General features: G+C 44.4%; 1 protein-coding gene across 1 annotated transcript in view; it reads left to right on the forward strand.

Moving 5' to 3' along the window:
• Positions 1-16,115, forward strand: part of cacul1 (CDK2 associated cullin domain 1) — a 116,379-nt gene that overhangs the window by 45,612 nt on the left and 54,652 nt on the right. Inside the window, 1 exon segment of the mRNA XM_038821380.1 lies at positions 3,403-3,505. Coding sequence (XP_038677308.1) covers positions 3,403-3,505 — 103 coding nt within the window.

Below are 16,115 nucleotides of genomic sequence, written 5' to 3' on the forward strand. Positions count from 1 at the left end.
GCTGGCATGGGGATTACCAGGTTGGCACTGCTAAGTTGGCAAGCTGGCCATTTTTACGTGTGTGCGATCGGGCCGGGATTGCCGAATGGTCTCCCAATTTCTCGATACAACGGGGAGTTCCAGCGAGCAGAGCGCCCCATTGTAAAAAATGGGCTGTGTGTGGCCTCGGCCTCGCGATCCCCGTTCAGGCTCCTTATTCAGAGCGAGTCGCATTGAATAGCCATGTGTTTCACGGCACTGCAAGTGCTGCAAAACACACGCCTGCAGGCACTAGTTTGGGGACTTTGTTCCCTTTTGGGAAGATCGCGCCCATAGAATGTGGTATAGGGACTCGGGCAAAGCAATGGATGGACACCATAGGCCTTTCATCCCTGGAATGGTGTTCAAATCAACCTATCGCTGTTGTGATGTAAAGTTCCTGGAATGAGTTTCAAACCAGGGGCGGGATTCTCCCACCCCCTGCCGGGTCGGAGAATTGTCGGGGGCCGGCGTCAATCCCGCCCCCGAAGTCTCCGGCACCAGAGATTCGGCGGGGGCAGGATTCGTGCTGCGCCAGTCGACGGGCCTCCCCCCCCCCCCCCCCCCCCCCCCCCCCCCTTGGCGATTCTCCAGTCCGCAATGGGCCGAAGTCCCGCTGCTATCATGCCTCTCCCGCCGCCGTGGATCAAACCACCTACCTTACCGGCGGGAGCAGGCAGCACGGGCGGGCTCTGGGGTCCTGGGGGAGGCGCGGGGCGATCTGACCCTGGGGGGTGCCCCCACGGTGGCCTGGTCCGCGATCGGGGCCCACCGATCGGCGGGCGGGCCTGTGCCATGGGGGCACTCTTTTTCTTCCGCCTTCGCCATAGTCTTCACCATGAGGGGGAAGTGACCCCCTCCCCTGCGCATGCGTGGGGATGACGTCAGCAGCCGCTGACGCTCCGGCGCATGCGCGGTCTTCCGCCGGCCGGCGAAGTCCCTTCGGCCCCAGCTGCTGTGGCGCCAAAGGCCTTCTACGCCAGCCGGCGGAGCGCCAACCACTCCGGCGCGGGCCTAGCCCCTCAATGTTAGGGCTTGGCCCCTAAAGGTTTACGCCACTCCATCACGCCGGGACCCCCCGCCCCGCCGGGTAGGGGAGAATCCCGGCCCAGTTCTTTACAAAACTGAACTTCCCCAAATTTGTAGCATGCGTTACGTAAAAACATAGGAAATAGAAGCAGGAGGATCATGGTTGTTCAGGATGTTCAGTACCCTGATCACGCCTGCCTCCCCCTCCTCCCAAATATCCCATGATCCCTTTAGCCCCTAGAACTATATCTAGTTTCTTTTGAAATTTCACAATATTTTGGCCTCCATTTTGGGTTAAATTGGCAATTTTCCACAGAGAGAGATGTGGGTTTGAAATGCCCGCCTGTCAGAGTAGGAGATAATCTATTTGGATGGTCATACACATTGTGTAATGTCAAAAAGCTAGAAATGAGACAATTGTACTGAATCACGGTAACCCAATCAGAAACCACAATCTAGAAGCTACGGCAACTATGTACGTTCTCCCTGTGTCTACGTGGGTTTCCTCCGGGCGCTCCGGTTTCCTCCCACAAGTCCCGAAAGACGTGATGTTAGGTGATTTGGACATTCTGAATTCTCCCTCGGTGTACCCGAGCAGGTGCCGGAATGTGACGACTAGGGGATTTTTACAGTAACTTAATTGCAATGTTAATGTAAGCCTACTTGTGACAATAAAGATTATTATTATTATTATGAGGAGTGACATATGAAGTGATGTATGAATGTTGACTGTGGATCACTGCACTAAGATTTCAGAGATAAATGGAAATGAATCAAAGATCTAAAGGAGTAATTGTCCAAATTGATTCCTAAGATTGGATTGGCAGTGATCTTGGGAGTCTTCTTGCATTTCTACAATTTCCTTCTGGCCTTACGCACATACTGTTAAATGTGCGGAACTGCTACTCTTTATATTAGCAGTGGAAGAAATTTAGCACTCTTCCACAAATAGCAATTGATGCCTGATCAATTGTTAATTTTAATTCTGAGATTCATAGACCTTTCTTAACCATGGCTGGTCAGTGGAGTTTGGTCACAGGTGACCCATGGCCTAACTGAATGGTGGGATGGCCTACTCCTCTTCATTTATATCTATCCCTGTAGACACTGTGGCTGTATTGTGTACCATCTACAAGATGCAGTGCAGCAACTCGCCAAGCCTTTTTGTCAGCACCTCCCAAACCTCTGACCACTAGAGCCAAAAGGACAAAAGCAGGAGGTGTGTAGGAGCACCACCATCTGCAAAAGTCCTCCCAAATCACATACCATCCTGACTTTGAAATGTATTGTCATTCGTTCATCTTCACTGGTTCAGAATTCTAGAACTCCCTGCCTAACAGCATCATAGATACACAGACCATACAGTGCAGAAGGAGGCCATTCGGCCCATCGCGTCTGCACCGACCCACTTAAGCCCTCACTCCCACCCTATCCCAATAACCCCTCCTAACTTTATTTTGGACACTAAGCAAAATTAGCATGGCTAATCCACATAACCTGCACATCTTTGGACTGTGGGAGGAAACCGGAGGAAACCCACACAGAAACTGGGAGAACGTGCAGACTCCACACAGACAGTGACCCAGTGGGGAATTGAACCTGGGACCCTGGTGCTGTGAAACCACAGTGCTAGCCACGTGTGCTACCGTGCTGCTAGCATTTGAGTATCCTCCCACACAGACTGCAATGCTTGAAAAAGTCCACCTTCCAGTGAGCAATTAGGATGCACAATAAATGCTAGCCTTGTCAGTGACTCCCATATCCCAAGAATCAACTAAAACAAGAGAACAAGTAGCATAGATTGATGCAGAGTAAAACTCACTACATCGCCTCAACAGTGCTCTTTAATCTCAGCCTTGGAAAACCACTTCTACTAATGATTACTGTATTAATTTTCTACTGCTTTTCTCATGGTGGGGTTGCTAGATTATTTTCAAATGGCCAGTCTTGATGTGTACTCATGCTGACCCGTAACTGGATCGAGCTTTGAAATCTGCATCATTCCACACCTCGGAGAACTGCGGCTGTATCTACATCACTTGAACTGCAGCGGTTCAAGAAAGCAGCTCATCACGACCTTCTTGAGAGCCATTTGAGTTGGGCAATAAATGCTGACCATGCCAGTATGAATGTAAAGGAAAAAATAATTAGCTGATTTTATCTGGGTTTGAGCTGAGGTATCTGAAGAGAAAAGACATTGCTTTAAGTGGTCTTATCCCTTGGTTAATGCAACAGTGGTGCATGGTATTCAGAAATTTGCTTGCCCTCTGCCAATCTGATGTGCATATAGCGTAATGTCTAATGAGCAATGTGAAGGCTAAAAGCTAGATTATGTTTCTTTTTCTTTATTTTTAGCTGTGTTTACAAGTGTGTGTGCCAGCAGCATTCAGAGCAGATGTACTGTGACCTCATCACAAAGATAACCAGTCACTTAAGACGAGTCTCAGAGGAGCTGCAGGTACACATTATCCTGGATGTCTTTGTTGTTTGCTTTGAACACTTTGTTTATTATTTTACACAGTGATAATGGCGGTTGTTATAATAATTCAGCACAGCCATTTTTCTGTTTAAAATGTGAGACCAGGGACATTTCGTATGATGTTGATATTGAGCCGCTGCATCTGGATCGAATTAGGAATGCTGAGAATTGCCGTTTTGTCTCTGTGATATTGCGAGTTGGAGGTTGGACCTAATATTTGACGGTATCCAATTTATGCCAGTCAGCATTCATTATTGCGAGTGCTTTGTTCTAGTTTGGTCCAGGCATCATTAGCTTGAAAACTTTTGAAGTGTAAACTTTGCCATTATATGGATGTGCCATGCCTTTTTTTGTCTTCACCAAAATAACTGGAAATTATTGATGCACTTGGACACCAGAAGGGGTGATTCATCAACCGCATAGCGCACATCCTGCAATGCCCTGAGAATAGTGGGAGAGCCTCTAAATGGGCTCTGCGGCAGACGTAAAACAGCGCGATGCTCCAGGCCCGCTCCTTCCAACACACCGCTTCGCTTCTCTTCTTCTCCCCCCCCCCCCCCTCTCCCCCAACACACACACACACACACACACACACACACACACACTGGTGCTGGTGCGGTGTGAGGCTTTCGGGAATCACTATTGGTCGCCACCACCCAAGACCAGATAATCAATAATAATCTTTTAGTGTCACAAGTAGGCTTACATTAACACTGCAATGAAGTTACTGTGAAAAGCCCCTAGTCACCACATTCCGGCACCTGTTTGGGTATATGGAGGGAGAATTCAGAATGTCCACTTTCCCTAATGGCACGTCTTGTGGGAGGAAACTGGAATGCCCGGAGGAAACTCACGCAGACACAGGGTGAACATGCTGACTCCGCACAGAAGTGACCCAAGCCAGGAAGTTAACCCGTGTCCCTGGTGCTGTGAAACAACAGTGCTTGCTACTCTGCCGCCTTGATGACCATGCTAGGGGCAGGGTGGGGGGGGGGGGGGTGGGGGGGGTGCGGAGAGAGAGCAGGTTGATGCTTGCGAGGATAGTGATGTGAAGAGAGGGGGACGGGGTGGAGGCCCAGATGCCTGTGATGTTAGGAACTGGACATCCTTTTAAGAATTCACCCCAGTCTCTCTGAAGTCAGGCTTGCCGACGTGTTCGGGTCCCATACATCACTTTTTTGGCGAGTTTCACCCTTGTCTCCAAGTGTGGATGGAGTGCGATGGGAATCGTGCCGGAACAGCAGGCACACTTTGCACCTGTTTTCCCACCCAAAATTTAGAAGTCATTTTTTGGAAGAATTCCACTCAAGGTCTTTTGTGCCTATGCCTAGGAAGGAAAATGGTTCATTGAACTGCTTTAAACAAATACAGAACTGCTTTCATTAAAATCCTTTTGTTATCTCAGGACACCCTAAAGTACTTCTTCAAGTGTGTTATATTGCAGGGCAGCCAATTTGCACACAACTCCCACAAACGGCAATGCTATAATGATGAGACAATGCACATGGTGCAGTGGTTAGCACTGCTGCCTCACGGCGCAGAGGTCCCAGGTTCGCTCCCGGCTCTGGGTCACTGTCTGTGTGGAGTTTGCACATTCTCCTTGTGTTTGCGTGGGTTTCGCCCCCACAACCCAAAGATGTGCAGGCTAGGTGGATTGGCCAAGGTAAATTGCCCCTTAATTGGAAAACATGAATTGGGTAATTTAAATAAAAAATAAAAAAAATGACTAGATAATCGGTATTTATTTTACGTGTTGGATTTGAGAGATGAAATTGGGCAGGACACTAGGAATAACTTGCCCACGCTTTAAAATGGCGCAGTGGTAATTTTTATTTTCACCTAAGAGGGTAGAAAAGACCTCAATTTAATTTCTCATTTGAGAGATGGCACTTCCGACAGTGCAGCACTCCTCACTACAGAACCTGCGTTGGATTTTTGCATTCAAGTCCTGGAGTTGGACTTGCTTCAACCATAGGTGAGAATACTACTAACAGAGCCACTGCTACACCAATTTCATATTATGTGGATAGATGGGAAAAGCTGGGGATGGCAAGAGAAGGTTGAGAGGAAAGAGGTGTTCAACATCGTGTGGGGTTATAATAGAACAGGTACAAATTTAAGGTGATCTGGAATGCACTGCTTGACAGTATGGTGAGGATGATTCAGTTATGGATTTCAAAAAGGATTGGATAATTGTTGGAAAATAAAATTTTCAGCACTACTGTGAAAAGGCTGGCAAGTGGAACTAGCTGAATAGCTCATAAAGAGAGCCAGCAAAGACACAAAAGGCCGAATGGCCTCTTACTGTGCTGCAGGCAGTGAACATTTGATCATTCTCATTCACCCTTGTTTTCAAATCGCTCCACGACCTTGGCCCTCCCATCGCTAACCTCTTGCAGCCCATAGCCCTCCAAGATATCTGCGAATTCCTCTTGACCATCCTCAATTTTAATTGTTCCACCATTGGTGGCTGCACCTCATGTTGCCCAAGATTTAAAATTCTGGAATACCCTCCCGACACCTCTCCACCTCCCTATGTCATTTTTGCCCATTAAGACACTCCTTAAAACCTACCTCTTTGACTTACCTTTGGTCATTTGACCTACATCTCATGTGTCTTGTTTTATAATGCTTGTAAGATCTTTCTTCTTCCAAAAAGAAGGTTTTCAATTTAGTTCATACACTTGCATAAAAACTGAATCAAAACTTGTATCAAACTGATACATAAACTTGTCAGACTACAGCACAAAGTCTTTGAGATTTTAAAATAAGGAAAAAGTAAAAGAAAATATAAAATTAAATATAATATAAATAACCTTTATTGTCACGAGTAGGCTTACATTAACACTGCAATGAAGTTACTGTGAACATCCCCTAGTCGCCACATCCCAGCGCCCGTTCAGGTACACAGGGAGAAATCCAAATTCTCAGCTGGTGGGGTAATTGAATCTGCGCTGCTGGCCTTGTTCTGCATCACAACCCAGCTGCCTAGCCCACTGAGCTAAACCACCCCTCTTTGAAATACGTCAACAAAATCATTTCTACGGATGCTTCAGGAATTCCGGTAGGCTAAAATTCTCCTAATAATCAATCATACGGTTGTATTCTTCAGGAAATCCTTATCTATGGTTTAGCCCCTTGTTTACTCTTATTGGTTCTAATTCTCAGCTGAGACTCCCCTGATTTGTTCAGAAAGGTGTCAATCTTGGTTAATTAAACATTAATCACTTACTCCAAAATAATTATTATTTCCCTGACACAGCACTGTTCCCATGTATCCTATCCCACGGTCAAAGTCTTTGCGTCATGTCTGGCCTGGCCATACTATTGTTACTAGATTGTTGCAAATCTTCTGAATGTGCCTTTGTATCGCTTCTTTAAGTATACTTATACAGTACATCTTCTGAAACATTGTCAGTATCTATAGACAGTCATGATCAGGGTTTAATAGTTCACTTTTTTGAGTAGATCATACCTCTGCCGACTCAGTATTTTTTTAAGAATCATTTTATTCTCCAACATAGGTTTAGTTGATTTCTTAAAGGACCCCTAAATAAGTAGTCAATCCAATAATGCTACTGTGAAGCACCTTGGCACATTGTATTATTTTAAGGTGCTATACAAGTGTAAGTTGTTGATTTTATTTAACTGGATGCTCAGTGATAATATGGATTTGATAACAAGACTGTGTTTTGAAATTGTGCCTGCAAAGTGGTGCTCAAGTGAAGCCTTGAAATTTCTGAGCATTGCCGTCCTGTTTTACTTTTGAATTGTGCTGTTAATGATTATAGATCACATTAATGGGTTATTAGGGCAAAATATACTGTTTACCACGCTTATTGGTTCACCAGTGCTGTTGGGATCCCAGAAAGTGGGTCATTTTTATTTGTATATCCACTTCTCATCAATGCATATCAACAATGTAAAAACTGGGTTTCCATCCCATTAGGCAGTGCAGAATTTCTGGTGGATTTCACCAGCTTCATGCTCCCTGTTTGACTTGCCATTTTAAAGTCCTTTTGTTGCAGCACAGGAAGGCCGCCGGGGAGTTTATACAATTTACAGTGCAGAAGGAGGCAATTCAGCCCATCGAGTCTGCACCGGCCCTTGGAAAGAGCACCTTACTTAAGCCCCATGCCACCACCCTATCCCCTTCATCCCCGTAACCCCACCTAACCTTCTTGGACACTAAGGGGCAATTTAGCACGGCCAATCCTTCTAACCTGCACATCTCTGGACTGTGGGAGGAAACCGGAGTACCCGGAGGAAACGCACGCACACACGGGGAGAACGTGCAGACTCCGCACAGACAGTGGCCCAAGCCGGGAATCGAACCTGGGGCCCTGGAGCTGTGAAGCAACAGTGCTAACCACTGTGCTACTTGGCTGCCCACAGTCAAATTTATTCCCTGATTGCCACGGAACCGAGTGGCTCGCTTAATAATAATCATTTTTATTATTGTCACAAGTAGGCTGACATTAATACTGCAATGAAGTTACTGTGAAAAGCCCCTAGTCGCCACATTCCGGCGCCTGTTTGGGTACACAGAGAGAGAATTCAGAATGTCCAAATGATCTAACTGCCCGTCTTTCGGGACTTGTGGGAGGAAACCGGAGCTCCCGGAGGAAACCCACGCAGACACGGGGAGGATGTGCCGACTCCGCACAGACAGTGACCCAAGCCGGGAATCGAACCCGGGACCCTGGCGCTGTGAAGCAACAGTGCTAACCACTGTGTCGCCGTGCTGACTGTGCTGTTGAAAACTAGGACAGGGCAGGAGCCCATATGGACAAAAATCTGTTTCCATTGGCAGAAGAATCGAGGAGCAGAGAGTTTGAGGTGATTGGTGAAAAGAACAGAGATGAACGAGGAGACGGTTATGTTTCGGTCCCACCCCTGGAGAGTGCGGCATGCAGCTCCCACATTCAATCGTGGCCTGAAAACGGGAACTGCATCATTTCAAAAAGCGCAGAGAGAGGAGAGAGTTCATTTAAATAGCGGAGAGACAGGAGAGAGTTCATTTAAATAGCGGAGGGAGAGAGGGGAGAGAGTTCATTTAAATAGCGGAGAGAGAGAGAGGAGAGAGTTCATTTAAATAGCAGAGAGAGAGAGAGAGAGATGAGAGAGTTCATTTAAATAGCGGAGAGAGAGAGAGTTAATTTAAATAGCGGAGAGAGAGAGAGGAGAGAGTTCATTTAAATAGCGGAGAGAGAGAGAGAGTTCATTTAAATAGCGGAGAGAGAAGAGAGAGTTCATTTAAATAGCAGAGAGAGAGAGGAGAGAGTTCATTTAAATAGCGGAGGGAGAGAGAGGAGAGAGTTCATTTAAATAGCGGAGAGAGAGAGAGAGAGGAGAGAGTTCATTTAAATAGCGGAGAGAGAGAGGGGAGAGGGTTCATTTAAATAGCGGAGAGAGAGAGAGAGGAGAGAGTTCATTTAAATAGCGGAGAGAGAGAGGAGAGAGTTCATTTAAATGGCGGAGAGAGAGAGAGCGGAGAGAGAGAGCGGAGAGAGTTCATTTAAATAGCGGAGAGAGAGAGAGAGAGGAGAGAGTTCATTTAAATAGCGGAGAGAGAGAGGAGAGAGTTCATTTAAATAGCGGAGAGAGAGAGAGGAGAGAGTTCATTTAAATAGCAGAGAGAGAGGAGAGAGTTCATTTAAATAGCAGAGAGAGAGAGGAGAGAGTTCATTTAAATAGCAGAGAGAGAGAGAGGAGAGAGGAGAGAGTTCATTTAAATAGCGGAGAGAGAGAGAGAGGAGAGAGTTCATTTAAATAGCGGAGAGAGAGAGAGAGGAGAGAGTTGGCAATCTATTAGGGAAATTAACGATTGTTCGTCAGGATTCTGAATTTATATAGAGTACTACAGTATAGTAAAGCAAGAAAGGACAATTTTATAAAGGTGTCAGCTATAGGTTGCCGTGACACCATCTCCAGCATGTGGCATCAGGGCCAAGTGACATGTTACAGTGACCTTCGGCTTGTTCTTAAGACACCACCTTTATCCTGACTATTTGTCAATTAACAATATGTTTTCCTTATTCGACCCAAGGACCAGGCACATCTATCGGGTTTGGCACCAGGGAGGAATCTATAGCAAGATGAAGGGTAGATAACACTCAGTCTGTCTGGGTGCACGTATGCAACTTCTTTAATGTAAAGTTTGAACCAGATAATGCTCAAACGTAAACAAGAGCTATGCCAAGTAACCTGCACTATATGAATGTTACTTGATTTTGTGTGTTGGGCAGAGTCAGCTCTGGAATTTTTTTTTCCTGGCGTGTGCTCTCCAATGCGTTGGTCAATAATCGATCATTCTGTGCCTAAGACTCCTTCAATAATTTTGTGGAAAAGAGAAAAACCACAATAAGTGTAGTGGCATCAGCTAAGTGCAACAGGACAATCTGCTGTATGGACTGTTTACATTTGATCATACAGGAAGCTTTCATGGTAACATAGTAAGTAGGAACAGGAGGAGGCCATTCAGTATGATATCATGGCTGATCATCCAATTTATTAGCATGATCCTGCCTCCTCCTCCCCCATATAAAGAAACATTTTATTATTCTAAATGGTTTAGTTTGGACTTTCTGCAAGATCTAGCTAACCACGTTATGGCGTGAACTGGAAGTCCAATGACTATCAGAAATTAGTCAGAGCAGCAGTGTAATAATTGGGGTATGTTGATGTTGACAATGCTGCCTCCAGAGGCAGCTCAACCCTATAGCACCATCCAGTATGGATCTCTTGCCTTGCTGCCGATGATGCTCATGCAAGTCCTAGGGGGAGACGAATGAGACAGGAGCAGAACACGTGCTGGTCAGATTGAATTTAGATCCCCATACTGGTCTTGCATCTCCATGTATTTTCTTTGTCTAATATTACACTGTAGGCAAGCAGCTTAATTCATTCCGCATTTGGAATCAGGAAATGTCTGTTTTTATTTCTGATCTTTGTTTAATTTAATGCATTGTTCTTAATTGGAACAACAGTGGGGACACGTACAACAGTACTTCACTTGTCCTTCATTGGCTGGAAAATACTTTGGGAAATCCTATTTTTGTAACATGTGCTTTATAACTGCTTCTAATTAGTATCAGCATCTTGAATAATGCAGAATATTAACTAACATTTATGCTCCTGGTTGCTATCAAGTGACTTGCTGGGAAAGCATTTTGGGCAAGTACTGGATTGAAGTTGGCAATCCAAGAAGTCAGAAAGCCAAACTCCCGAGGACAGGACTGTGGTCAGCTTGATTGTAGCACTCTTACCTTTTTAAGTTGGAAAGCTGTGGTCTGAGGTCGCCCACTAGGATTTGAACATCTGAGTTGATGCCAAGAGAATGCTAGACATTTGAACATGTCAGCATTTGGATGAGCCGCTAAACCAAGGCATTGAATGCCTGCTCAGGTGGACTTTCAAGGTCCTATGATGCTCTTCACAGGATCTTGGGGGCCCTGTTTAACTCTCCTCATTCAATTATTAAAACCAAATGATCATTCATTTAATTGCTTGCATGGAAAATGACTGCATCTTTCACCAAATAGCAATAGGAATTGCATTTTGGAGTAATTAATTGTATGAGATGAATTTTGGAATATGTTAAGAGGTGATAAGGCATTATACAAATGCAAAACTCATAATTTTTTCTGAAATGTGAGAGGAGTCTGGAGAAGGACAGGATAAAGTCTCCTTTTTTCATTTAATATGTTATCACTTAATACTTCTGTTAATGCCTCTTAAAATATGCTCAAAGACATTTAAGCATTCATACTACAATGGCACAGTGTGCAATTTCATTATGTTATGTTGCTAAACTCCCAGGAGGATATTTATAAGGTTAAGCAGTAGTCAGTGAATTATTTAGAGCTATATTCAGTGCTGGTTGAATTGCGTTAATGATTTTCCCATTTAGCTGCTCTAATTACATCCGATCAATGTAATACCGCTTTTTATTTATGATGAGTGTTTTCAGGAACCTCATACCTGATGTAAAAGTTTCTTTAGGTAAGTGAAGATAAAAATATTGGTGAAGACAAATGTAGGTCCCTCACAGTCAGAAACGGGGGAATGTATAATGGGGGACGAACAATATCTGAGCAACTAAAAATACAGACTTTGATTCTGTCTTCACAAATAAGTACACACACAAGATACCAGAAATGTTGGCGAATGCAGGGTTTAGTGAGAGGAAGGAACTGAAGGAGATCAATACCCGAAATGGTGTTGGGGAAATTAATGGGATTGAAGGTGGATAAAACCCCAGGGTCTGATGATCTACATCCCAGAGTACTGAAGGAAGTGGAAGTGCCTCTAGATATAGTGGATGCATTGGTGGTCATCCTCCAGGATTCAATAGTCTCTGGAATAGTTCTTGCAAATTGGAGGGTAGCTAATGTAACTCCGCTATTTTAAAAGGGAGATAGAGTGAAAACAGGGAATTATAGACCAATAAGCTTGATGTCGGTAATGGGGAAAATTCGAGAATCCATTATCAACCTTTTTATAACAGAGCACTTAGACAACAGTGCTGGATCTGACAGTCAGCATGGATTTATGAAGGGGGAATCATGCTGAACAAATCTACTGGAATTCTTTGAGGATATAACTAGTAAAGTCAATGAGGGGGAAGGGGATGTGGTTTATTTGGACTTCCTGAAGGCTTTTGGCAAAGTCCCGCAAAAAAAAAAAAAAAAAAATTAGCGGCAAAATTAATGCGCATGAGATTAGGGGTGTGGTGGATAGAAAACTAGTTGGCAAGCAGGCAACCAAGAGTAGGAATTAATGGGTCTTTTTCAAATTGGCAGGCAGTGACTTGGAGGAGGGTGCTGCAGGAATTGATGCTAGGACCCCAGCTATTCATAATATATATTAATGATTTAGATGAATGAACAAAATGTAATATCTCCAAATTTGCAGTTGACACCAAGTTGGGTGGGAGGGTGAGCTGTGAGGAGGAACAGAGATCCTTCAGATTTGGACAAGTTGAGTGAGTGGGCAATGAATGGCAGATACAGTATAATTTGGATAAATGCGAGGTTATCCACTTTGGCAGCAAAAATGGGAAGGCAGACTATTATCTGAATGGCCATAAATTAGGAGAGGGCATGTGCAATGAAACCTGGGTGTCCTCGTACCAGTCGCTGAGGGTCAGCTACAGGTACAACAATTGGTAAAGAAGGCAAATGATATGTTGGCCTTCATTGCAAGAGAATTTGAGTTCAGGAGCAGCGATATCTTGATGCAATTATACAGGACCTTGGTGAGGCCATACCTGGAATATTGAGCAGTTTCAGTCTCCTTATCGGAGGAAGGATGATCCTACTATAGAGGGAGTGCGGCAAAGGTTTACCAGATTGATTTCCTAGAATGGTGAATCTGACGTATGAGGAGAGATTGTGTCGGCTAGGATTGTATTCGCTGGAGTTCAGAAGAATGAGGGGGGATCTCATAGAAACCTATAAAATTCTAACAGGACTGGACAGGGTAGATGCAAGGAGGATGTTCCTGATGGTGGGGATTCCAGAACAAGGGGTCACAGTCCGCGATATGAGGTAGACCAAAGATGAGGAAAAGTTTTTTCACCCAGAGAGTGGTCAGTCTGTATGTTTTCAAGGGGCAGTTAGATTTAACACTTGGGGTGAAGGGGATCAAAGGATATGGGGGGATGATCAGCCATGATCATAATGATTGGCAGAGCATGCTTAAAGGGCCGAATGGCCTTCTCCTGCTCCTATGTTCTATGTTTCTATACCACATTTTGTGTTCTTCAGATGGAAGATTCATCAGGATGATTTATAACTATAAAGTTGTGGATATGCTGCTGAGGAACTGCTCACTTAAGTGTCCGTTTTTAAAAAAATTTCAGAAAATACAAATGTGGACTGATTCTTTGATTCAACATCGATCATGTTCCAGCAGTAGTCATACATTTTAGGATATTGTATTTGACAGTATCATAGCGGCAATCCCTTATAGTACATTAGGTAACCATAAAAGTTAAAAGCCGATAGCTATATATTAAAATCCCTTGGAAGTGAAAATTATGTTGTCCATGCAACTCGCCTTTCAGCTTATGCTGCTTCTGTTGGTGCAGATGTCATGTGAAATGTTTAAACTCCAATAAGTTCACTTGCATCTGCATTTAGAGGTTTAAGAGGTATGGGGGAAAAGTACTTGTACGTCACTACAGGTACAGGATCCAAGGTCAATAATGGGAATCAAAGCATGTGCATGTAGGGATTTTTGCCACGACGGTGAAGCTGAATGTCAAAACAATTAGTCCACCCTGTAACCTATTGTGGGAGATGTATTACCAAAGAATGATCAAGGGAGGACCAAGCACAAAATGTTTTTTATTATGAGGCAAACAAATAGAATTAAATAGCATTTGTTTGCAACAATTCTTTTGTTGCTTTGAATCAACCAGGTTTTCATTGTCTGAAATTATGGTTTTCGATACATTTATTCTGTGCTAATCTGGTTTATGTCGTCTTTTTAATCAAGAACATCTTAACAACACATTTGAACAGCATGTTATAATACTGGCAGAAAAATTCTATTTGCTATTGGGTTAATAGGCACTGTAGCTCTGAAAAATGTATTTTTATGTGCAGGCTTTGCTACGAAGAGTCTCAACAATAAGGCATTTTAGCCAGTAGGCGTCAGTATAGTCTGCAGTAAAATGAGTTAGTGTCAGGACACTAACAATTCCAGCGTGTACTTGTACACATTTTCTTATCCAATGCCCCCTTGCGTTTTCTTCCCTTGCCTTGTCTCCGAAAGTGGTCATTTCTGGTGGGCTGAGTTCCACAAGTGGCTCTTTATTCCGTTTCCAATTGGTCATTCACATGCGCGCTTCCGGTGGTCAGTGCAGCATGATCGGTTGTGAAACTCCTGTTTCAGCTCCATTTTGGGAATGTCAAGGCTGCTATGTACCATTACCCCAGATGTGTAGCTTAGAACCACAGCATGTGTTGAATTTCACCTTGTCTTCTACTTGAGTGCTTTATCGTTCTTTATCATTATTAACAGATTGTTCAAGAGCTTTAGAAGCATGCAACCAGTGCAATAACCAGTATTTTAAAAAATGAGGAAAGCATTCAGGTCAAAATAGTTCTAAGGATAATGAAATGTAATACATTGGGTACGAACCTGCCATCAGAAGGATATAAGTTTGAGTGCTTCTAATTTTTTATATATATATATATATATTAAAAGATTAGGAATTCACTAAAGTGTGACTAAAACCCAATAACTAAGGGTTAGTTCTCATTGAAACTTGCAGAATACGGAGAGGCCTAGATAGAGTCGTCATGGAGAAGATATTTCCACTAGCAGGACAGAGAGCCTCGGACCTAAGTGACAATCCTTTAACAGATGAGGGGGAATTTCTTCAGCCAGAGGGTGGTGAATCTGTGGAACACATTGGCACAGAAGGCTGTGGAGGCCAAGTAACTGAGTATCTTTAAGACAGAGATGGATGGGTTCTTGATTTAATATGGGGTTATGGGGAGAAGGCAGGAGAATGGGCATGAGCAATATATCAACTGTGATCGAATGGCAGAGCAGACTCGATGGGCCAAATGGCCTAATTCTGTTGTATCTTATGGCCTGATAGTATATAACTGATCCTGAATTACTCTGCACACATTTGTAGTTACTTTTAAATAAATGCATGATAAAACATCTTTTGACAATGTGTGCTGCCGTAATTACTCAAATGTTGAGCTCTGTTTTAAAGTTGGTAGCAAATCAGTTCACATAAAAAGCACCTTTCAAGAAAGCTGTTACTACTTCTCATCAGCTGAATCTACGTTTGAGTGACATGTAGGTTTGGGTGAAGTGAAGACAAAATCCTTCCATGTGATCATACAGTTTATTTTTCTTTCCATCGCCCAATCCCTCCTCCTTTTGAATACAGCAAATTATTCTCAATAAAGTTACACATCTTTTGCATGTTTTCTTTTATTCTTTCGTAGAATGTGGGTGTTGCTGGCAAGGCCGACATTTGTTGCCCATTCCTAATTGCCCTTGAACTGAGTGGCTTGCTAGGCCATTTCCGAGGGCAGTTGTTAAGTGAACCACATTGCTGTGGGTCTGGAGTCACATGTAAGCCAGACCTGGGAAGCAGAGCAGGCTTGGAGAATCTGAGTTGACGCCAAGACGGCTGGCGATGCCGGGACGTGGCCGGCGACCGGAGAATCGCAGCCAGCCGCGCGCCCGATCGACGCGGCTCTGGTCGGGGGCTGTTGAAAGAGGCCTCTGTGGCGATTCTCCGCGGTCGACCAGCTGAGTTCCCGCCGTTGTGGTTCTAACATGGTTCCACCCGGCGGGAGCTTGGACGCGCGGCCATGGTGGCTGTCCTGGTGAGGGGATGGGGGGGATCATACTCCGGGGGCGGGGGGCCTACACCTCTCCTCTTGATCCAACCTCTTCAGCTCTGGGATTAACCTGGTGAATCTTCTCTGCACACCCTTCAGCGCCAGTACGTCCTTTCTTGGTCTCCTTACATGAGAAAGGACATACTGGTGCTGGAGGGTGTGCAGAGGAGATTCACTAGGTTAATCCCAGAGCTCAAGGGGTTGGATTA

Source organism: Scyliorhinus canicula, chromosome 16 (assembly GCF_902713615.1).
Source record: "Scyliorhinus canicula chromosome 16, sScyCan1.1, whole genome shotgun sequence".
NCBI classification, from domain to species: Eukaryota; Metazoa; Chordata; class Chondrichthyes; order Carcharhiniformes; family Scyliorhinidae; genus Scyliorhinus; species Scyliorhinus canicula.